Below are 24,455 nucleotides of genomic sequence, written 5' to 3'. Positions count from 1 at the left end.
TCGTCTTCAGCTCACTCTCTCCATGAGAGTCGTTAGCTGGGTGTCCTGATTGTGGCTCGGTCCCTGAGGCAGTGGAGCTACGGACAGATGGCAGCACAGTTGTAAAGCCAGAGGGGTAAAGAGGAGAGGGTAGCTGGCGTGGCGGTGGCTAAGGAGGTAGTCCATTCAAGGGCAAATTGTCAGTTGTCCGGGTGGAAGGAGCAGGAGGCTGGAGCAAGGAGCCGAGGATCTACAGGGCCTGCAGAGGTGATGGGTGTCAAGGGTCCGTCTGTTGTTATTTATAGCTGTGATAAGAACTCGGAAGCACACATACAGTGTTTAGAGGCTGTTTCAATATATATTATTTGCTATAGGTTTTGTTTAGAGACGCTTGCAGCAGATACAGAGTCTACAGTCACGCAAGAAGCTGTAAGAGGCTTTGGTACTTTGAGAAAAATGCTAATTCTAGCTAATATCAAGAGTTATGCCAATGTAATTTTCCTCATTAGCTATATATCCATAAATATATATATGTAATGTTAATACATTGTGCAAGTTGGTAAAAAACCTAATTGATCTATTCAAAGATTTGCTGTCTATCAAGTGTTTGTCATCCTTTGCTCATAATGAAGAATTTAAAATCACAACCTTCACTCAGGACCAATTATCTGTATGTAGATAAAATGTTTGGCCATATCACCGAGCCCTACATGCAACAGACGGACAGAAATTTCCTTATTCTAAGCAAGTGCCCAAGGAAAATAGTTCTTACAGCATGAGAGGACAGTTTATTTTAAGCTCAACCAACAGGTCAACAGCAATAGTATTTTATTGTGGAGGAGAGTGCTCCTGACTGTGCTCATTTTAGGTTGTAAATGTTACACTTTAACTTGAAGGACGAATAGTGCTTTTCACTCTAACCTGACAACTGTTCAAGGCCCTTTCAGCTTTCATATTCCTGAGTACTGATTCCTGTGGAGAGGTTTAAACACCTGCTTGTGAAATGAGATGATAAGTACTTAATGTTTGTTGTGGCGACTTGTAATTCTAGTAAATGATGCAACAACAACTGGACAACCACTTTTGTCCCTTACAAGCTCTCTGCTGAAGCAAAGCTAATGATTTTACACATCTCAGTGTGAATCCCTTTCATTAAAAAATCTGAAAAGAAAAACACATTCAGAAATCCAGTATCACAACAGAACAGAAGAGACTCCCTCTAATCCTTTTTCAGGTTAACACGTCACATATAATAAGAGAAAACCCTCTTCCTGTTGGTTAGTTCTCACATTGAGCACTTGGGAGGAGGGATATTGTCGGCGTGAGCATGTGGGGGGGGGAGGTCTTATACTCCTGAATGTGCTGACAAGCTGGTTAAGTGGGGTGTGGTCCCTGGTGGCCCGCTAAAGCGCTCTGATATAGTTTTCTTGCCAAGTTACATTATCATATTGTCGACTTTATTTCCACTCTTTAATCATTCCTGAGCTCACGCTGCACTAATGCCAGATGAAGCTGAGCAGTCGCAGTGTACATTTGCCTGCACTGCTGAGGGTTCACATGACATATATCATTATTTCTCTCTTTAATTTAATCTTTTATTTTGGGTTCAGACCTGACACCAACCAGCGTGTGTGCGTTGGAGAGCAGCAAAACACACTGCATCAGCATGACACACGGATTTAACAAATCCTATTTGCATTGCTATATTAATTAGAATGGCACCTCGTCGCCACATGGTGCATGTCGTCCATTCATCATCTGACACACGTTTCGATACATCCTCATCCAGCGGAGGAATTAAATCTCTGTGTGCATGCATGTGTTTTCACCTAATTCCCGTGCCCTGCTCGGACTCCTGTCATTTACTCTGAACAACCAGCCCTTCTATGAAAAATGAAGTTACTTGATATGCATTATAAATAGCTGCTCCGTGATTGGACGAGCCCAGATTCTCCTGGAACCACTTCCGTATAGCAACAGCCCCCTCCCATCGCTCCTTCTTGCCTCTTTTCCCTGGAATCCCCCCCCCCCTCCTTATCCCCCCTCCTTCCAATCTCCTTCACTCTCTCAGAACGCAGACAGATCTTGTCCTCCATGTGGCTTCACCCCTTACCCACAATGCACTGGGTGCTGCTATGGCTTTAGATGTGGCAGGCAGTGTCTGTGCAGGGGGCTCCTCGCCTCTTTTCTCTCCTCCTTTCCTCCGAGCCACAGACCGGCTTGCTCCTCCCGCTGGCTCCCACTGCTGCGGCAGCATCTGGATGTGGTCGCCATGGCAACAGCAGCGGGCCTGACCCCACCTCCTCTCCCTTTCTCCACATGCACACAATCTCTCTCTCTCTCTCTCTTTCTCATCCTCTCACACAGACGCCTCTCCCCCTCCTGCTCCCCCTCTCCTTCTCTTAAGCTTTTTTTCTCTGTGGGACTGGGTGCGTTTCCTTCCAGCTTGACCTGGATTCTGCGTGAGGCGCCTCGTCCGCCACGCTGAATGTGTGACAGTAGTGATGATGACACAGTGAGTGCATGGTCAACTGACCTGTTTCCAGACACTTGAAGGGTCAAAAACTCAAACTGGAAATTAGCCCTTTTCGTCTCATCCCTTCTTCTTCTCTTGTTTTTTGTCTTATCGTACTTTTTTTTTAATTTCTCTTTCTGTGTCTGCTTTGCAACCCCCCGTTTTCCTTACCCCCATCTTATTCTTCCTCCTCTTTCTTCCCCTGTTACTTTTTATTTTATTGTTATATTTTCCCACGTTCTCCTTGTCTCTTTCTCCTTTCCGCTCCTTTCTCCTCTTCTCTCTTCTTCCCTCCCCTCCTCCAACAATCTCTATCCATGTGCTTCAGGGAAGAAACAAGGGGCTGCACACACACAAAAAAAGAAAAAAATCTTGTGAGGGAGTCAGATGTATCCTCCCCTCCTCCTCCATCATCACTGCACTCCACTTCACACCCTGAGCCACTCGAGGAACCCCTCCTCTTCCTCCCCCCCGTCACAAATCCTCGCCTCCTCCTCGGCTGAATATTTGAACAAAGATTTATCAGTCTCCTGGAGGCAGCTATAGCTCTGTTTTTGTCACATTGACGTATGTAGCTCAAAAAATACACAGCGTTTATTGTGCACTTCCTCTTTCTTGGCTCTCTGTGTGACTATAGATGAGGGCAATCCAGCAGCACTGTGCGCACATGGAGCTCTAGACCCACACTTTGCTTGAGATGAGTCACAGTCAAGTTTTCCTCTAATCAGGGGAAATTGTTCTCTGTGAAGGGAGAGAAGTACAGTAGGTAGTAAAAGCTCAGCTATTATGAACGATAATTTTATATCATGGACCGCACTCTACAGATTATCACATACCTTTTCAATTGTTCTTATTCATTTTATCTGGAATATAGTTTATTTATGAAACAATATGAATCTCAGTGGCTCTGTTTCAGTATTTGTTGAGACCATTGTCTGCATATTTTCTTTTGGGTCTTTTTTTTTACTTGTATCATTATGAACCTTCTTTTACAGTATTTGGTTTCTCAAGCTCTGATGTGCGTATGGTGCTTTTACTGTATATTACCATGCATTTTTATTTTCATTTTATGTGATAGTTCCATCGTGACACGAGATAAGAGATTCAATCCTCTTCAGACATACAAGACATGAGTCAACTTGGCTTTGTGGGAAGAGACAACAAAAATACACTGGATCTGCTCTGAGATTCTGTTCTGCGGCATCATGGGAAGTACTTAAAGATGTTCCTATAACAATAGCCATTTCGGGAGAGTGCAAAAAATGCTGGGTTTGGCATTGGCGAGTATGTCTAATGATCTGATACCATGTCTTTAAAGTAGTTTAACGCTGGAAAATAAAATGCATTTTTCTTTTCGCCGGAAATCACTTCCTTTTATCTTTGCTCTAAAACAAAAGTTGCACTCTACTGTACTGTAAGAGGAAGAAGAGGAGGAAGGGATTTCTGGTAGTGTAGCATTAGCCCAAGCTTGCTAACACGTTAGTAACATTTTTCCATATTTCTCACTGGAAACTCCCACAAGTAAAACAGCAATGTGTGCTGTATGCAATACATCAGTTTTGAGGGGTTGCACTAGGGTAACGGACCTCAAAAGTATCCATCTCATAAAGCATCTGAAAAGCCACTTCCATACAGGGTTAGTAGGATATATCTGCTGAAATACATAATACAAATTTTTATGTAAATGCATTGCCATCAGATTGATACTCTGTATCGGCTGATACGCAAAGTCCAGGTTTTGGAATTGGTATCGGGAAGTGAAAACTATTGTCCCACCCTGGAAACACTGATCACTGAGAAGACACAGTGTGATGAGTAAGCGCTGGGACAGACAATTTAAAAACATGTAACAGTGGAGCATTAGAATATGTTGTGTTGTTTTGCCCGGCAGTAAAGTCTGATGCTGGCACATCTGTCGGTCTCAGAGGAAAACGGCGTCCTCTTAGGGCCTGCCTGTGTCTCTGTGTCCTCTGGTGCTTCCTCCACATGTGGACAGTCAGAGATATTCACTTTGATGCGTATCACTCGGACAGATTCACAGGAGAATTACACCCACGAGAGAGTGTGTCTTGATCAAATGAGTCTTGTCTAATTGAATCTGCTCAAAGCACTTGGAGTCCATCATGACTCAGTCAGTGAGGTGAGCGTACTAATTGTCTTCTGCCTTCTCTCTCCCTCTTCTCCTCTCCCTTAAACTTCTGCATATCTTTCCTTGCACTTGGCCCGTCTCCTGTTCACACCTCCGCCCCATCTCATCCTCGTGCTACACCTTTCTCTGCCCCTCTCCTGGCTTCTCCTCCATCCCCTCTCTCTCCTGAAGTAGAGGTGCTGGACCAGCAGAGGGTGCTGAGGACGGGTTGCCTGGTGAGCAGTGTCCACACTCCACCCATCCGGCGAAACAGCAAACTGGCCACGCTGGGGCGCATCTTCAAGCCCTGGAAGTGGAGAAAAAAGAAAAACGAGAAGCTCAAGCAGAGTTCCACAGGTACGGGCCGCAGGGTGGTGGGTGTGGAGGGGAAGCTGTAGATTGCTTCCATAAACACAAGCACCCACTCACATTACTTCTCATCCCTTCTAATGAATCAGAGAGAGAGATAATGAGAGGGTGTGGTACGAACAGCTGAAGGTATTGCCAGAAGGCCTCTCTAATCATCTGGATAAAATTACATTATGTTTGTTGCAAAATAAAAGAGATTTTACAATGTTTTCAACATGCGGCTGAATTTCCTCTCCAGGAAATGTTAAACGATATATATCCTTGAATAGTAATATTATGTGAAATACAAAATAACAGTATTATAAACTTTATTTATAACATAACAATGAATTTGAATGAATAATTTCTAGGGCTGGGCAAGTTAACTCGTTTTAATCGAGTTAACTCAAGTGATGAGTTAACTTGATTGTTTATCCGCCAATTATTTTCTTTTTTCCTGTTCTGCAGCAGTCAGCAACAGACTTTCACAAAATAAAAGCCTGACTTTCACAATAAAACAATAAATAATCAAACCTGAGTTAATGCGAGATAAAATAATTAATCGAGTTAACTCATCACTTGAGTTAACTCGATTGAAACGAGTTAACTTGCCCAGCCCTAATAATTTCGTAAACTGCCAAAAGCAAAATGTCACTCAGTGGAGTGTGTAACTTAAAACAAAATTTAAATTCATATTCCTGACTCACATCTTTCCAACGAGTGTAAAAGAAATCATAAACCTGCTCACACACAAACAGACAGGGGGTGAAAACATTACCCTCTTGGCAGAAGGAACAAAAGCAGATGCAGCATCATACCAGAAACTATTTCTTTCTATCACTGAAGATAAAGGACATATAATCGTACTGTCCACAGACATTTTAACAGCTGCACACACTTCTCTCCTCTCCTCCTGTCACAGATGTAGCATTAAGTGGCCTTCTATGCCACGACCCCAACTCTCCCACCCGGGGCTGCTGCTCGGAGGGTGCAGTCCTGCTCGGAGGATTCGGGGGGTCTTTGAACTCAAGCCTCGCAGTCAGCAGCGTGGAATACTTGGGTCCCGAGGAGGAGCACCCCCCATCAGGTAGGACAGACAATCTGACAGAATCAACAGAATCATAGAGCCGTTAAAGCAGCAAGTAAGAGATAAGGGGAATTAGATTTGCCGTGGTCGGGTTGGCTCTATAGATAATCAATATGAGACTGTAGAAGATTGCTGTGATCAATTTGATAGAAGTTTGAGTTACGTGAACACAAAGTAATGGAGACGTGTTCTACATATATGCCTGTAGAGGGCAGCAGAGACAAATCAATGAGAATCTCAGCTCTCTCATAGATGTCTTACATGTCCACTTTATGTGTATTTGATACAAATCAAAAAATATAATCAATCAATACTTTGGCGGGTAACACTGTAAGTTTAATAATACTTGTACACGTAAAGTTTCAGAAGTACAGAACATTTAAATTTGTTGGAAAAATTGTAGTTACAACTACTGTTTAAGATTTTTAAATATTTTTATTTCATTGATTCTTCACAGGCTTATGTTCCAGTTATTTTCATTTGTATTTCAGTTTCATTACCTGTTATTATTTTCATTTATAACCTCAGCTGCTTCCACCACTAGTAGTGCCATTTTGTTTGCATTCATTTGCAGCAAAACTCATAAATGCTTTGTTCTTCTTCATGAATGTCCCTCAGTAGCCGCCCCTCTCCAGGACTGTGAACGAGTGGAGGACAATCTACCGCCGTCCGAGGACGAGGGAGACGAGAGTGTGCACCCTACTGGGGATTTACCCGAGGGGCTGCAGGACGAGGAGGACCAGGTGGAAGACACCCCAGAGGAGGAGATTCCTCTGGGAACCTCCCCACCACAAGTTCCTCCCAAACTGTTGCCTCAGCTGAGTGCTGGAGATGGTGAGTTAGAATTATCTAAGCTGAGCCACGTTTTCCAGCAGATTGCAAGAAAACACTTTCTATTATCTCTAATCAGATGTGAAGTCAGGTGGATGCAGAGTCTGAATACCTCTGAGTGAAAACCTTTACGTGTTTTCCAAACTTCAGCTCAGTGACTGAAAATAAACTCTGGCCCCTGTGACCTGCAAACTGTTTTGCAGGAGATGAACAGAAAGAGGGAAAGAGATTGATCTTGTTTACAATGTTTATCTCCTCCTCCTCCTCCTCCTCCTCCTCCTCCTCCTCCTCCTCCTCCTCCTCCTCCTCCTCCTCCTCCTCCTCCTCCTCCTCCTCCTCCTCCTCCTCCTCCTCCCTCTCTTTCAGATTCAGGGCCTGCGTCGCTTCCCGCTCACCTGCCAAACTCCTACCTCCCCAAGGAGCCTCCCCCCAGGGCCACAGAAAGCATGGCGTCGATGACCCTGCCTCTACGAGGGTCAATGGCCAACACCTCAGGGTCACCACATCTAGGCAATATGATCCATCCTCCCATGCCCCCTAGCTGCATTATGGAGGAACTGCAGAGAGCGTTCGCTTCCAAGAACAGGCAGGAAATGTGAGTCCTCAGCTCGACCCCATCCGTTTGTTTGTATGAGCCGCCACATTGAGAAATACTGTAACGGTGATAAGCAAATTAACTGCTTTGTTTAATGTCAATCAATCAAATCAATCAAATTTTATTTGTATAGCACAAACATTTTGAAGGATAACTTCAATACTATATGTCAAGTAGTCCTGCTGCAATCATAGTCTATGTCAGCAGCCAGCAAGATCACGATCCAGCATCAAGATGGGATCCACTATAGTACATGTAGTGTGTAAAAGTTAGAGTATACATGAGTATAGGGTCACTAGAACGAGGCTCACAAATCTCCCATTTCTAACACTATGACCCTTTGTACTGTCCAGGTTTACAAGTAATAATCAATTGCTTTAAATGTAAAATTGTAATAAGTCTATATTTAAAATCCAAAAGTTTCCCTCCACCCACAGCCATGGACAGTAATCTGTCTTTTGTTCTCCCCTCAGCGTCCATCAAGGGTGTGAGCAGGCCTCACCCCCCCGGCTGTGGTGTTCTGACGGGCGGCTCTCTCGCTCCTGCAGCTCTGAGAACCAGCACAAGCTCTCGTTTGTGAGCGGCTACCTGGGCGGCGGAAGGTCCGACTGGCCCAGGAAGGAGGCGGAGGAGAACAAGGAGAACATGCGGCTGGACCAGTGCTTCTCCAACACCTCGGGCCTCCCCAACGACCTGGAAGAATGGAACGACTCCGTCATCTCTGGTATGTTGACGAGTGATAGTGGTACATAATATTGAATTTAAAATTAAATAATTGCTCTGGGGTTAGAGCGACATTTCATTTGAATGTAGATCCATCTGTACTATGATGATAGTTTAACCCTGTAGTTGTCTTCCTGCGCTGACCTGAAATTGACAGTTCTGTCAATAGCCAACATCTTAATTATAGCTTGCATCCTGTCATATCGATTCCATCCCGGATTCTAAATACACCCAGATTTTCTGTTGCCTCTCTAAGCTTGTGCGCTTTAATCAAACTAGCATTTGTTTATAAAGTTGGAAAATTTAAAGCTGCACTAATTTATAGTTTAAAAACAACAGGTCAAGTAACTATGTAATGCGAAAGGGGCCGCTCGTAGACAAGGACCGTGCAGAGGCCTGTCGGGGGGGCAGTTTCCACAGTTGAACAGTTTTCAGCTTAACCTGTTGAATTATAGCAGCCTTTATTCAATTAGAATGAAGCCTGGCATCTTACAACAAACCACATCATAATATAAACTATACCGAAAAGCAGAGTTTCTCACACTGAGCTCAGAGGGTAAGTTATGTTATGTAAGTACAGATGTGATGTGAACAACAGCAACCAGATAATTTTATTAACACCGAAATTATTATCAGTTGTGAAATATCCTTGTTTTTAAGGTCTTTGCAAATAAAAGCCCTGACAAATGGGCACATGGGGGCAAATTTGTAGCAGCCACAGGTTTGATTCCAGCCCGGCCCTTTGCAGCGTGACTTCCCTGCTCCTTCTGCTCATGTCAGACATATTCCACACACCAAATGTCAAACAAACATCTGGAAAATGAATAAATAGGTGAGTTTGAAGAGCACAACCCTGAAGCCCTATCTTGACAAGTAAAATCAAATCCTGGATCTCTCCATTTATCCTGATCTAATCCAAAGTATAAAGGCTTCTACTTTGGATCATGCCCCGCCCCTTCACAAAATTTCCTGGAAATCTGTCCTGTGGTTTCTGAGTAATTCTGCTGAAAGTCAGGCAGACACACAGCAATGGAAACACAAGGTTATAAAAGCAGTTCTGTCACAAACTGACAGAGGGAACCTGTGGCGTTTGGGTTCCTTGTTGTTACATATAAATACTGTTTATAATTGTTTTTACAAAAAGGGCTAAATGACGTACATTGATTTGGATCCTGAGGCTGAGAACCTGCACTTTACCAAAATAATTATTGTTTCATTTGATTTCCAATGTGTTGCAGTAAACAATACTTTCAAGCTGCTCTATAAGTAATGCTCAGTATGTGAGGAAACACGTTAATATCAAGCAGAGGGGGACATTGCGGGGATTAAAAGGCTTTACTCATTTACCGTACGCATATTGTTGGGTCCGGAAAAGGGAGAGAATGTGTGTTAATGTGTGTTTGTATGTTGCAGGCACACTTCCTCGCAGGCTGAGGAAGGAGCTGCTGTCTGTAAAGCTACGAAACCGTCCCAGCAAGCAGGAGTTAGAGGACCGGAACATCTTTCCAGTGAGGAGCGACCAGGAGCGGCAGGAAATTCGCCAGCAGATTGAAATGAAACTCGCCAAGTGAGTAATGAAATCGTCTTTACATCGTGATCTGTGAGTTCATGGCAATGGACATGACATTGATTGTTGTTGAACATCAGGCTGGATGATGTATTTTGTCTTGTGGTAGAAATATAAAATGTTTTATTGACATCAGGGACAGATTTTCTCTTTGTCATTGCTTGGATATTTCTCTGGTGACAATCTCTTTCTATCATACTTCTCATCACATACCTCAGATGTGAAAAAACTCCCAATCTCACAATGTTAAAGACATGGACAATGAAATGGGTTCTTTCTTGATCAATCAATCAAATTTAATTTTTTTTGCTCCAGATTCACCAATTTGCCTCAAAGGACAAAGTGTGACATTCTCTGCCCTCGTACATCCTGAAAAAGGGACCAAACTAGGTCTGTTTACGTCCTGGTAATGAATTTGTACATACAACTTGTGCCATCTACTGACCAGTAGAGGTACCTGCATCTAATCCAGCTAGAGCAGGGGTCACTAACAGGCGGACCGCGGTCCACGTCCGGACCCAGAGGCCGTCCCGTACGGACCCGGACCTAGCGCAAACAGAAGGATATGATTTAAAACCTGACTGAGCCGGAGAAAGTGGAGAAACAGGAGTGAGATTGAGAAAGTGGAGAAACAGGAGTGAGACGGAGAAAGTGGAGAAACAGGAGTGAGACGGAGAAAGTGGAGAAACAGGAGTGAGACGGAGAAAGTGGAGAAACAGGAGTGAGACGGAGAAAGTGGAGAAACAGGAGTGAGATGGAGAAAGTGGAGAAACAGGAGTGAGACGGAGAAAGTGGAGAAACAGGAGTGAGACGGAGAAAGTGGAGAAACAGGAGTGAGACTGAGAAAGTGGAGAAACAGGAGTGAGATGGAGAAAGTGGAGAAACAGGAGTGAGATGGAGAAAGGGAGAGAAACAGGAGTGAGATTGAGAAAGTGGAGACACAGGAGTGAGATGGAGAAAGTGGAGAAACAGGAGTGAGATGGAGAAAGGGAGAGAAACAGGAGTGAGATTGAGAAAGTGGAGACACAGGAGTGAGATGGAGAAAGTGGAGACACAGGAGTGAGATGGAGAAAGTGGAGAAACAGGATAGAGATGGAGAAAGTGGAGACACAGGAGTGAGATGGAGAAAGTGGAGACACAGGAGTGAGATGGAGAAAGTGGAGAAACAGGATAGAGATGGAGAAAGTGGAGAAACAGGAGTGAGATGGAGAAGGGGAGAGAAACAGGAGTGAGATTGAGAAAGTGGAGAAACAGGAGTGAGAAAGAGAAAGTGGAGAAACAGGAGTGAGATGGAGAAAGGGAGAGAAACAGGAGTGAGATTGAGAAAGTGGAGAAACAGGAGTGAGATTGAGAAAGTGGAGAAACAGGAGTGAGACTGAGAAAGTGGAGAAACAGGAGTGAGATGGAGAAAGGGAGAGAAACAGGAGTGAGATTGAGAAAGTGGAGACACAGGAGTGAGATGTAGAAAGTGGAGACACAGGAGTGAGATGGAGAAAGTGGAGAAACAGAATAGAGATGGAGAAAGTGGAGAAACAGGAGTGAGACGGAGAAAGTGGAGAAACAGGAGTGAGACGGAGAAAGTGGAGAAACAGGAGTGAGATGGAGAAAGGGAGAGAAACAGGAGTGAGATTGAGAAAGTGGAGAAACAGGAGTGAGACGGAGAAAGTGGAGAAACAGGAGTGAGATGGAGAAAGTGGAGAAACAGGAGTGAGATGGAGAAAGGGAGAGAAACAGGAGTGAGATTGAGAAAGTGGAGAAACAGGAGTGAGACGGAGAAAGTGGAGAAACAGGAGTGAGACGGAGAAAGTGGAGAAACAGGAGTGAGACAGAGAAAGTGGAGAAACAGGATAGAGATGGAGAAAGTGGAGAAACAGGAGTGAGACGGAGAAAGTGGAGAAACAGGAGTGAGACGGAGAAAGTGGAGAAACAGGAGTGAGACGGAGAAAGTGGAGAAACAGGAGTGAGATGGAGAAAGTGGAGAAACAGGAGTGAGATGGAGAAAGGGAGAGAAACAGGAGTGAGATTGAGAAAGTGGAGACACAGGAGTGAGATGGAGAAAGTGGAGAAACAGGAGTGAGATGGAGAAAGGGAGAGAAACAGGAGTGAGATTGAGAAAGTGGAGAAACAGGAGTGAGACGGAGAAAGTGGAGAAACAGGAGTGAGACGGAGAAAGTGGAGAAACAGGAGTGAGACAGAGAAAGTGGAGAAACAGGAGTGAGATGGAGAAAGTGGAGAAACAGGAGTGAGATGGAGAAAGGGAGAGAAACAGGAGTGAGACGGAGAAAGTGGAGAAACAGGAGTGAGATGGAGAAAGGGAGAGAAACAGGAGTGAGACGGAGAAAGTGGAGAAACAGGAGTGAGATGGAGAAAGTGGAGAAACAGGAGTGAGATGGAGAAAGGGAGAGAAACAGGAGTGAGATTGAGAAAGTGGAGAAACAGGAGTGAGACGGAGAAAGTGGAGAAACAGGAGTGAGACGGAGAAAGTGGAGAAACAGGAGTGAGACAGAGAAAGTGGAGAAACAGGATAGAGATGGAGAAAGTGGAGAAACAGGAGTGAGACGGAGAAAGTGGAGAAACAGGAGTGAGACGGAGAAAGTGGAGAAACAGGAGTGAGACGGAGAAAGTGGAGAAACAGGAGTGAGATGGAGAAAGTGGAGAAACAGGAGTGAGATGGAGAAAGGGAGAGAAACAGGAGTGAGATTGAGAAAGTGGAGACACAGGAGTGAGATGGAGAAAGTGGAGAAACAGGAGTGAGATGGAGAAAGTGGAGAAACAGAATAGAGATGGAGAAAGTGGAGAAACAGGAGTGAGACGGAGAAAGTGGAGAAACAGGAGTGAGATGGAGAAAGGGAGAGAAACAGGAGTGAGATTGAGAAAGTGGAGAAACAGGAGTGAGACGGAGAAAGTGGAGAAACAGGAGTGAGATGGAGAAAGTGGAGAAACAGGAGTGAGATGGAGAAAGGGAGAGAAACAGGAGTGAGATTGAGAAAGTGGAGACACAGGAGTGAGATGGAGAAAGTGGAGACACAGGAGTGAGATGGAGAAAGTGGAGAAACAGGATAGAGATGGAGAAAGTGGAGACACAGGAGTGAGATGGAGAAAGTGGAGACACAGGAGTGAGATGGAGAAAGTGGAGAAACAGGAGTGAGATGGAGAAAGGGAGAGAAACAGGAGTGAGATTGAGAAAGTGGAGAAACAGGAGTGAGACGGAGAAAGTGGAGAAACAGGAGTGAGACGGAGAAAGTGGAGAAACAGGAGTGAGACAGAGAAAGTGGAGAAACAGGATAGAGATGGAGAAAGTGGAGAAACAGGAGTGAGACGGAGAAAGTGGAGAAACAGGAGTGAGACGGAGAAAGTGGAGAAACAGGAGTGAGACGGAGAAAGTGGAGAAACAGGAGTGAGATGGAGAAAGTGGAGAAACAGGAGTGAGATGGAGAAAGGGAGAGAAACAGGAGTGAGATTGAGAAAGTGGAGACACAGGAGTGAGATGGAGAAAGTGGAGAAACAGGAGTGAGATGGAGAAAGTGGAGAAACAGAATAGATATGGAGAAAGTGGAGAAACAGGAGTGAGACGGAGAAAGTGGAGAAACAGGAGTGAGATGGAGAAAGGGAGAGAAACAGGAGTGAGATTGAGAAAGTGGAGAAACAGGAGTGAGACGGAGAAAGTGGAGAAACAGGAGTGAGATGGAGAAAGGGAGAGAAACAGGAGTGAGATTGAGAAAGTGGAGAAACAGGAGTGAGACGGAGAAAGTGGAGAAACAGGAGTGAGATGGAGAAAGTGGAGAAACAGGAGTGAGATGGAGAAAGGGAGAGAAACAGGAGTGAGATTGAGAAAGTGGAGAAACAGGAGTGAGACGGAGAAAGTGGAGAAACAGGAGTGAGACGGAGAAAGTGGAGAAACAGGAGTGAGACAGAGAAAGTGGAGAAACAGGATAGAGATGGAGAAAGTGGAGAAACAGGAGTGAGACGGAGAAAGTGGAGAAAGAGGAGTGAGACGGAGAAAGTGGAGAAACAGGAGTGAGACGGAGAAAGTGGAGAAACAGGAGTGAGATGGAGAAAGTGGAGAAACAGGAGTGAGATGGAGAAAGGGAGAGAAACAGGAGTGAGATTGAGAAAGTGGAGACACAGGAGTGAGATGGAGAAAGTGGAGACACAGGAGTGAGATGGAGAAAGTGGAGAAACAGAATAGAGATGGAGAAAGTGGAGAAACAGGAGTGAGACGGAGAAAGTGGAGAAACAGGAGTGAGATGGAGAAAGGGAGAGAAACAGGAGTGAGATTGAGAAAGTGGAGAAACAGGAGTGAGACGGAGAAAGTGGAGAAACAGGAGTGAGATGGAGAAAGTGGAGAAACAGGAGTGAGATGGAGAAAGTGGAGAAACAGGAGTGAGACGGAGAAAGTGGAGAAACAGGAGTGAGATGGAGAAAGGGAGAGAAACAGGAGTGAGATTGAGAAAGTGGAGACACAGGAGTGAGATGGAGAAAGTGGAGAAACAGGAGTGAGATGGAGAAAGGGAGAGAAACAGGAGTGAGATTGAGAAAGTGGAGACACAGGAGTGAGATGGAGAAAGTGGAGAAACAGGAGTGAGATGGAGAAAGGGAGAGAAACAGGAGTGAGATTGAGAAAGTGGAGACACAGGAGTGAGATGGAGAAAGTGGAGACACAGGAGTGAGATGGAGAAAGTGGAGAAACAGGATAGAGATGGAGAAAGTGGAGAAACAGGAGTGAGATGGAGAAAGGGAGAGAAACAGGAGTGAGATTGAGAAAGTGGAGAAACAGGAGTGAGACGGAGAAAGTGGAGAAACAGGAGTGAGATGGAGAAAGGGAGAGAAACAGGAGTGAGATTGAGAAAGTGGAGAAACAGGAGTGAGATTGAGAAAGTGGAGAAACAGGAGTGAGACGGAGAAAGTGGAGAAACAGGAGTGAGATGGAGAAAGGGAGAGAAACAGGAGTGAGATTGAGAAAGTGGAGACACAGGAGTGAGATGGAGAAAGTGGAGACACAGGAGTGAGATGGAGAAAGTGGAGAAACAGAATAGAGATCGAGAAAGTGGAGAAACAGGAGTGAGACGGAGAAAGTGGAGAAACAGGAGTGAGACGGAGAAAGTGGAGAAACAGGAGTGAGATGGAGAAAGGGAGAGAAACAGGAGTGAGATTGAGAAAGTGGAGAAACAGGAGTGAGACGGAGAAAGTGGAGAAACAGGAGTGAGATGGAGAAAGTGGAGAAACAGGATTGAGATGGAGAAAGGGAGAGAAACAGGAGTGAGATTGAGAAAGTGGAGAAACAGGAGTGAGACGGAGAAAGTGGAGAAACAGGAGTGAGACGGAGAAAGTGGAGAAACAGGAGTGAGACAGAGAAAGTGGAGAAACAGGATAGAGATGGAGAAAGTGGAGAAACAGGAGTGAGACGGAGAAAGTGGAGTAACAGGAGTGAGACGGAGAAAGTGGAGAAAACAGGAGTGAGACGGAGAAAGTGGAGAAACAGGAGTGAGATGGAGAAAGTGGAGAAACAGGAGTGAGATGGAGAAAGGGAGAGAAACAGGAGTGAGATTGAGAAAGTGGAGACACAGGAGTGAGATGGAGAAAGTGGAGAAACAGGAGTGAGATGGAGAAAGGGAGAGAAACAGGAGTGAGATTGAGAAAGTGGAGACACAGGAGTGAGATGGAGAAAGTGGAGACACAGGAGTGAGATGGAGAAAGTGGAGAAACAGGATAGAGATGGAGAAAGTGGAGACACAGGAGTGAGACGGAGAAAGGGAGAGAAACAGGAGTGAGATGGAGAAAGTGGAGACACAGGAGTGAGATGGAGAAAGTGGAGACACAGGAGTGAGATGGAGAAAGTGGAGAAACAGGATAGAGACGGAGAAAGTGGAGAAACAGGAGTGAGATGGAGAAAGGGAGAGAAACAGGAGTGAGACGGAGAAAGTGGAGAAACAGGAGTGAGATGGAGAAAGTGGAGAAACAGGATAGAGATGGAGAAAGTGGAGAAACAGGAGTGAGATGGAGAAAGGGAGAGAAACAGGAGTGAGATTGAGAAAGTGGAGAAACAGGAGTGAGACGGAGAAAGTGGAGAAACAGGAGTGAGACGGAGAAAGTGGAGAAACAGGAGTGAGATGGAGAAAGGGAGAGAAACAGGAGTGAGATTGAGAAAGTGGAGAAACAGGAGTGAGACGGAGAAAGTGGAGAAACAGGAGTGAGACGGAGAAAGTGGAGAAACAGGAGTGAGACGGAGAAAGTGGAGAAACAGGAGTGAGACAGAGAAAGTGGAGAAACAGGAGTGAGATGGAGAAAGTGGAGAAACAGGAGTGAGATGGAGAAAGGGAGAGAAACAGGAGTGAGATTGAGAAAGTGGAGACACAAGAGTGAGACGGAGAAAGTGGAGAAACAGGAGTGAGACAGAGAAAGTGGAGAAACAGGATAGAGATGGAGAAAGTGGAGAAACAGGAGTGAGACGGAGAAAGTGGAGAAACAGGAGTGAGATGGAGAAAGTGGAGAAACAGGAGTGAGACGGAGAAAGTGGAGAAACAGGAGGGAGGCGGAGGGCGAGAAACAAACAATCAAGTGGGGGAGTGGAATATAAGAGGGGAAGAAAGTGATTCTAAAACTGTTCAATTGTTAAGATGTGTTGAGATTTATTATCTGTAAAATTGGTGGAGACTTTGGAGTCAAGAACTGAAACAGAAAAATTGAAATTATAGCTTTTGCTCTCTTTATTTTATTTTTCTGAAGTTAAGCCCTTTATTTGAACATGCACAATTTTCACATTTTATTTCTTTTCTCTTATTTTGAAATGCAGCCCTTCTTTTATTTAGTTAATGAGAGAACATTATACATATCTGCAATCATACATATATGTTCAGTTCTACGTTACGTGACAATAAATATTGTCAAAAAGTTTTTGAATCGTATTGATTTAATTTGATTTGACAGTCAGGTAGTGAGTACATGCAGATGTTGATACAACTACTAGGCTACTTGAATATATATCACACTAAATAGTTAGACATTCGACGTTAGACAGAGTCTTAGAGACAATATAAGGGGTGAAATGTTTCTTTTGGTTTTCTTATGACATTAGATAACAGAACACGTTGCCCTTTCTTGGCCCACCTCCTTCCACCAAATGTATAGAAATCTGTTCAGGTTTTTTTTGCGTGATCCTATAAACAAATAAACAAAACATCCAACCAACAAGCAAATAAACAAACATAACCTCCTCACCGCTATTCATGGTGCAACAGTGCAAGCTCATGACAGACCCTGGCTATTCCCTTCTGCAGGGACAGACTGCAGTAAATCCCAAATGACCTCGGTTACATAAACCCTAACGAGGTGAATGGGAGATCAAAAGTGGGATCTGAACAGATGATCTGATCCTGTTGCACAGACTTGCTTTTTGTTGTATAACCACTCAGTGCTCAGAGGAATCTGTTTGGCTGTGATACCTTTCACTCGAGGCCAGTTCCCCATCATTTAAGCCTCTCTGTCATATTCCACCCCCACATGTGACTTCCACTAGTGATCCACTCAAACCAGAGAGCAGCCACATGGAATTTAAGTCTTAGAAAATTACACTCATGCTCAGTGAATTCCTTGATGTTCCAAAAAGAACATTTAGCGGGAAAGCAACAAGTACAGACAGCCCGCCGCTTCTGGGAAATCTCTTTGTACAAAACACCTTGTGCTTCCCTGCCAGGACGCTAATAGAACTGGTATTTGTGATCTAACTGAGAAACATCCTGACGGCGGCATGCTCGTGTGCGAATGTATCACAGTTCTTTAGCACCAGCGCATCAAACAGGGGCACGCCACGGCTTTACATAACCCGCTGTGCGAGAATTCACAGCCGAGCGGAGAGAGCCACCCACACTTTGTGCAGAGCGAGATCTATCGTCTGTCTGTGAGAGGACTAAGAATACCTCCTCCCTCATCTATTCTTAGATCCACTGGAAGAAAATATGTTTTTATTGTAAAAGCAAAAACAAAAGCGTCCGCAGGTTAGCGAGCTCACGGGTTGTGTCAAGTTGGGGATGGAGCATGACTGTGGCTCGGGTTCCAGCCGGCGGGGGTCAGCGCTTTGAAGACGGAGAGGTTCCACTTGTAGCACAGCAGTGACAGGAGCTGCCTGTTCTGCAAAGAGCCGTTCTGGGCGGTTGAAAAGATAAATAGCCGTTTAAATGTCTTTACACGGACAAAATAAATGACTGGACTCAGAGGGATCAGGCAGGAATCCTTAAAGCAGCTTTGTTTTTGTGTGCTGACGCTGCTGAGAGGGGGAAAAAAAAGAACCTAAACCTTTGCTCTGGAACAGCTGTGCAAATGTGATGCAAGGAAAAGCAGCTGTTCTCTTCTGCTGCTAAAGCTAAATAAGATATTTCTTCCATCTTCAGCGTCAAGCATGGGTGCAGAAAAAAAAAAACGCCTTTTCATTCTACTGTACGATGCACCGAAGGCACACTGCACCATTTGTTTGGCTGGTTGGTGTTGGGGGGGGGTTGAGGGTTTTTTGGGGGGGGGGGGGGGATCCATGTTCTAAATATAGCTCAGAGTGGGAAGGAGGAAAGGCAGACGTAGGCTCATTTCCCCCCTGGGCATGCATACTGGATCCCAAAACAATCCATCACACACTGCCGCTGGATTTCTCGTCCATTTTTAGATTCTCTCTTTTTTTTTTCGTTCTCCTTTTTTTTCTCGAAGCTTCACAATGAAAAAGAAACCTGCCGCTGCACCTTCGCTGCTAATCAGGCAGGAGGTAGCATCAGGACTCACGGCAGCGCGTGACACTGTTCAATAATGCATCACCCCCCACCCCCCCCCCCCCCTCTCTCTCTCTCCAAATGTGTTGTCAGGGAGTTAATCAGCAGAAATAATGTGTGTGTTGGTTTGTTAGGGAAGGGGTTGCTGCTCTGGTTTTCATTTCTTATGTTTGGATTTGTCACTCTTGCCTGGGATGCCTCGGTGAGATTTTCTATTGGAACCCATTTTTTGATTGCAGGAGCTCCTGATTGGCTGATGGGAAGCCTGGTGCCAACAGGCGTTAGTGCGTCATAATGATATTCTGGGGATACCTCTAAAAAAGAAAAACAGCCACGGTATCCTGAAGGTGGATGGTGGAGCGTAGTGGGAGAGAAGTGGTGCAGTGAGTCAGTGTGTTGTCCCGTGCACTGGTATTCCCATCACAGGTAGAAACCTTCCTCTGTCCTCTGAAAGCACACGGGGGGGGGGGGGGGGTAAACGTGATTCATTGGGCTCACGACGAGCACAATCGGACTTTGCTACGGGAATATGTTAGTGTTGAGATGGAGCTGGGATTGATTCAGCGAGGAGACAAAGACAGAAACAGAAAAAAGGAGTGGGCAGTGCGTTTCTAAAAATAGCCTCAGAGTCGCTGTGAAGCACATGCAGCTCGGTGTGTGGGAGAGAAATCCCCATTAGCGTGTTGCTAGGGAGAAGCGAGGCATTTCTGCAGGAAGACTCTATTGTCTCGAAGATACCGAGTGTTGTTGCCAGGCAACACAGCGAGCGGGTCAATAATACAGTGGTTCTATTCGCTGGGGCTTTGGAAGTGATTTTTCTGTTTCACCAGTTTAAAACGCAACAGTAGGGAACACTGGGTCCCTCCGTTGGGTTTGTGGAAAAGTCGTGATTCAGAAGAGGGGTCTCTGTCTCTTTGTTGTCCCCCCCCACCTGAGGATGAGATTCTCAGAAATTAGCCGGACACAGTGAAACTACTCTCAACCTGAGAGAAGTTAAAACATAAAGCACAATTCAACAACAGGGCGATTCAAAGTGCACTACATAAAATATGAAAGATGTCGTGACAAATTGTAAACCCAAGATATCTTATGTGGTAAAGGCTGAAGGAAGGCGATAACAGAAACACGTTTTCTTTTTGCTAAATGTCGCACGCAGGAATAAATTGATCGAATAGCTCCATATAGATGATGTGTAAAACACAGAACATTTCCTGGAAGACTTTCTTTAGTGTCACGTTTCATTTTCAGCGTTATTTCTCAGAAAAGAATCCACCAGAGAAGTCCAACTTTTGAATTTGTCCTTGTGCCGCTCCTGGATTTCTAGTCACACACGTGTTAATTGACACAGACTAATTGCCGGCCTGTGCCTCATACACAGCATTGATTACTAACAGTGACGGTGGTGGGTTAAAAATAACATGGGACACTTCATATCTTTCATGTGCCCAGGTCGACTGAAGTAGAACACATGTACAGAACCAGCCTGAGCTGAACGCTTATTATTACATAACCCATCATGGCGCCTTGTGCGTGCAGATGGGAGCGCCTGTTGTTTTGGTAATGTGTTAAGCTGGTTCACAACGGGCTTAAACTGTATTAAGGGAGTTAAGAAGACTATAGGATGCCAGGTCACATGAACTATTGTTCAGGAGAACACTGCCATCATTTCCATTGTCATCTCTGTCAGACATTTTCTTTTGCTTAAACACTTTAAACAGTGATATACCACTTCATTTATGTAAGACACCGTCTTTTCTCAAGAGAGTTTAACATGTTGTTGTTTTGTTGATGTGCTCTGTTACACTCACTCTGAGGTTTCTTCTCCTGTTAAAAGGTTGTTTCTCCCCCCTTGTCGAGTGTTCAGGGCAGAATATGTGTTAGGCTGCAAAAATAAAACGTGATTGATTGTTTGAAAATGAGCTTTTCAGACAAACCTGCACAGCCGACAGCCGCTTTGTGTCTGGGTCTCCGTGCCTGTGACCTAACTTTGATGTTTGTACTGGGCAGAACTATACAGTGTGCTGGGTGGGCCCAGGTGAGGGGGATAAAGGGGGTCCTGCTGGGTAGCCGCCTCCTGCCCTCTCTGTCCTTTTCCACCTCTGGAGATGTGCTGCAGGAGGGGGGGGGGGGGGGGGGGACATGCTGTCTGGAGCTGAGCCCTGTTGTGCAGCTCACATTTATTATTAATTCAAAGAATGAATAGTTCACAAGCACAGGGGTTTCTGGGAGGGGACAGAAACAAACGTTGGATTTCGGAGAGACCTTTCGGACGCCTTGATGGTGAAGGGAATTGACTGGACTAGAATACCACAGTGTTCAAAGTCAACTTTATTGTCAAATCTACCACACGAGCGCAGGACAGATGGGATTCAAATGTGGTTTCTCTCTGATCCCTGTGGTAAACATATACGTAGAAATATAAGTACACAGTATAAAGATAGTATATAGATAGACTGAGCAGTGCAAAATACTATATAGAGGAATGTAAGAGTACACAGGTTGGAGTAGAATAGCACCAGATGTAGTCAAATAGCTGCAATCACAGTAAAAAATGACAGCAATCTGACATGACTACGAAAAGCGAGTGGTGCATTTCGTGTGGTTCTAACCTTTTTTTGTGGTTTTTTTAACAATATTTTTTATTGAAGTTTCAAGTGCATATCAAACTTTATGACGAATTTACAAACATTTTCATTTATATCCCCTCGAACAGCCACTCATTCACACAGACAAAGAAAAATAAATAAACAAAATGGACAATGACAACAGACAATGACAAAAAAAGGCAGGATCATTTCATAACCTGTTATTCAGTCAGTGTTATCTGTTTCATTGGTCAAAAATGACATAAATGATTCCCAAATACAAGCAAGCTCCTCCTGTTTGCATTTAGTGTTTTTAAACGAGTTTTATTATGTGATCAAAATAGATTTTAAGACTAGGACTAAAAGGAGCCGGTGCAGAATCAGCACGGCTGGTGGGACTGTGCCAGCGGCCCAGTGTGTGTGGATCGGGCGGAGGATGGGGAAGCCTCCAGTGAGTGGGAGTCTCTCGAAGCTCCGCCCTCCACAAAAATTATGCATGTAGTAACCAGGGAGACTGAGGGAGTCGCGCCCCATCACGACCCAGCTCAAAAGCGCCTGTGCTCGGTGGAGGATAGTGTAGAGGAGCCGCTGAAGCTGTGGAGAACCACAGCCACACACACACAAGAGAACGTCCTGCCTGGCATGCAGCAGCATCGGACCCGGGCACACTGATCCATCCGGAGGAGGAATCCCGAGAAACACCTCAGAGGAGTCGGAGCTTCTTCTGTGTCCAGATGTGGGGAGCGCCTCTGCCCAAGCACCACAGCCGCGGATCGGATGCGAGATGGAGAAATAGGGGATTCCTGTGGAGGGCGCGCTCGGTGAAGAAGCGAGAGCCGGTTTAAGGAGGACAGGAGAGGACAGGGGGAGGGCAGGGGAGGACAGGGGGAGGGCAGGACAGCAGAGAGGACAGCTTGAGACACAATGGTTCAAAACGTGGTTCTGGTGTTTCTCCGCAGGAGGCTGAGCCAGAGACCGAATGTGGAGGAGCTGGAGAGTCGGAATATCCTCAAACGTGAGTTTTTCAACGCATCTTTTTCTTTTTTACAAAAGTGCAACCTTTTTATTTGAATTTATTTTTTGTAGAAAACACACACTCACTTAGGACTATGCATTTTTGATAGCGCAGCCCGGCCCGGTGCATGGTTGATTATTCAGGAGCAGGAGAACGCATCAGTGCACATCCCCTCCCTCCCTCCACCCTGCTCCCTGTGGAAGGTGCTGGTGGATGGAGTTGTACACAGGAACTTGAAATTACCAGATTTTTTTAAATCAACATACAACCTGCACTGCTCCCAGTTGACCACATGCACCTTATATGGATTTCTCTCTGGTTTCCAATTTATGTAACTGCAATACACATTTTCTATCTGTGCGATGTTAATATCATATATGCTCAATATTGTTTAACTGTTTTGTATACATTTGAATTAAGTCTATATTCCATAGTCCCTTGTGTTTATATTGTATATTTGACCAGTTATTACCTTTAATCTGTTGCTTTATTTCACTGTAGCTTTTTGCCGCTGTAACACAGTAAACTTCCCCATAGTGGGAATAACAAAAGATAATCTTATCAGTTTGATTTCAAAATAATCTAGACTCATTAATCATTTAAATGAAATGACTATATCTAATGTTTTTTTAAACAGTCACTTGTTGATGTTTGGATTAATAATTTATTTGTTGTCTTGTTTTTTCCAGAGAGAAATGACCAGACAGAGCAGGAGGAGAGGAGGGAGATCAAACAGCGGCTCAACAGAAAGGTACAAACTGTGGGACTGTGTATTTATTCCTGATAACAAATCAATACTTATAGATAAATGGACATTGTACACATGAAGCACATGGAGACAGTAGAGTCAAACTTGATAGCAGCCAGTAATAATAGCTCATCTTCCGCTTCCTTGTGTGTTCCAGCTCAACCAGCGGCCCACGGTGGACGAGCTGCGAGACAGAAAGATTCTGATCCGCTTCAGCGACTATGTGGAGGTGGCCAAAGCTCAGGACTACGACAGGAGAGCAGACAAGCCCTGGACCCGGCTCTCGGCAGCGGATAAGGTGTGTGTGTTTGTGTGTGTGTGTGTGTGTGAGACACAGCCAAGACAACTCATGTTTTATTTATTTTTCAACCAAGAAGGTTTTTAAAAACATATTAGTTTCCACTAATCGCTTGGATTCATCACCAAAACAAAATTAAGGCCAATATTATTCCACATATTTCCTAAGATCTCGAGTCGAGCATGATTTCACTCGCGTGACACTCCATGACTTGTGGATGTTTTCACTCTCATCACATCACTGCCCCTGCTCGTTTTCTTTATGGTGTCTCTTCAAATTTGAAACATGACACATAAAACTCAACTCTCCACTCATGCATGTTGCTGCTAATCCTTTGTCGTTTTTTTTGTGTTTCATCACATGGTTCTTCCTCCTGCTGTCATGTTTCTGTTCCCCGAGGTTGCAGGGGCCGGATGGCTTAGGATGCACTTAAGGGATGCACTAATGTTTTTTTCCCTCCTCTCCCCTCCACGCAGGCGGCAATCCGAAAAGAGCTGAACGAATTCAAAAGCACAGAGATGGAAGTGCACTCCTCGAGCAAACACCTGACGAGGTCAGTGTTCTATGGTGCATGTCTGTATAATGTGAACGTAAGGCTCTATTCTGGGGAACAGCGATTCTAAATTTAGCCCTCCTCGCTCATCGTGAGACAGCTGGGAGCTAAAGATAGATGGCAGTGCTTGTGGATGTGGGGGAGGGGGAGGCTGTCCTCTGGTGGGCTCGTACAGTCAGGCAGAGAGATGCCACGGTGTCCTTGGTCGGGTTTGTTTGGAAAGCAGCGGTCCTCGTTGTGAGTTCAGACAGTGTCCCAGAGCGAGGACGGGGGACAGGGTATAGGATTAAGTGTCTGTGCTCAAATAGCCCCACAGACTTGAATAATAGCTGCAATTATAGCTGGGTGCGATGACAAAGGCACCTTCTGCTGTCACGATACGTTACTGATCCTCTCCACGTTTGTCTCACCAGGTTCCACCGGCCATGAAAGTGGGGAGTTTCTTCTGTGAAGAAATGCTGAGCGTAGACATTTTCCTGAGGCTGCTACAAGCTGCTCGGAGGCGGCAGCTCAAAGAGCCTGAAGCTTTTTTCGTCTTCAGCGTGTCTTTAAACAATCTTCCAGCTCCCTCTGACGACCATATCAACCGCCTGAGAGCATCGGTGTGGGAGAAGAGATGACAGTAACGCTAGCGACGGTGGGTCTTGGAGATGATCGGACGTCGCCACATGGAGGCCGGCTGGTAGAAGAGGACTTTGTGTGGAGCCTCCGACTCTCAGAGGGAGAGCGG

General features: G+C 45.0%; 1 protein-coding gene across 1 annotated transcript in view; it reads left to right on the top strand.

Annotated features, from left to right (window-relative positions):
- phactr3a (phosphatase and actin regulator 3a) overlaps positions 1-24,345 on the top strand; it is a 37,658-nt gene extending 13,313 nt beyond the window's left edge. Inside the window, exons 2-12 of the mRNA XM_061074630.1 lie at positions 4,815-4,979; positions 5,893-6,057; positions 6,676-6,891; positions 7,255-7,483; positions 7,957-8,207; positions 9,620-9,773; positions 22,071-22,126; positions 22,816-22,877; positions 23,032-23,172; positions 23,649-23,762; positions 24,139-24,345. Coding sequence (XP_060930613.1) covers positions 4,815-4,979; positions 5,893-6,057; positions 6,676-6,891; positions 7,255-7,483; positions 7,957-8,207; positions 9,620-9,773; positions 22,071-22,126; positions 22,816-22,877; positions 23,032-23,172; positions 23,649-23,762; positions 24,139-24,345 — 1,760 coding nt within the window. The remainder of the gene's footprint in view (positions 1-4,814; positions 4,980-5,892; positions 6,058-6,675; positions 6,892-7,254; positions 7,484-7,956; positions 8,208-9,619; positions 9,774-22,070; positions 22,127-22,815; positions 22,878-23,031; positions 23,173-23,648; positions 23,763-24,138) is intronic.
- Positions 24,346-24,455: the final 110 nt, after the last annotated feature.

This window comes from Limanda limanda, chromosome 7 (genome assembly GCF_963576545.1).
Source record: "Limanda limanda chromosome 7, fLimLim1.1, whole genome shotgun sequence".
In the NCBI taxonomy this organism is placed as follows: domain Eukaryota; kingdom Metazoa; phylum Chordata; class Actinopteri; order Pleuronectiformes; family Pleuronectidae; genus Limanda; species Limanda limanda.
The sequence above is the reverse complement of the archived record's forward strand: the minus strand, read 5'-3'. Positions and strand labels throughout refer to the sequence as shown.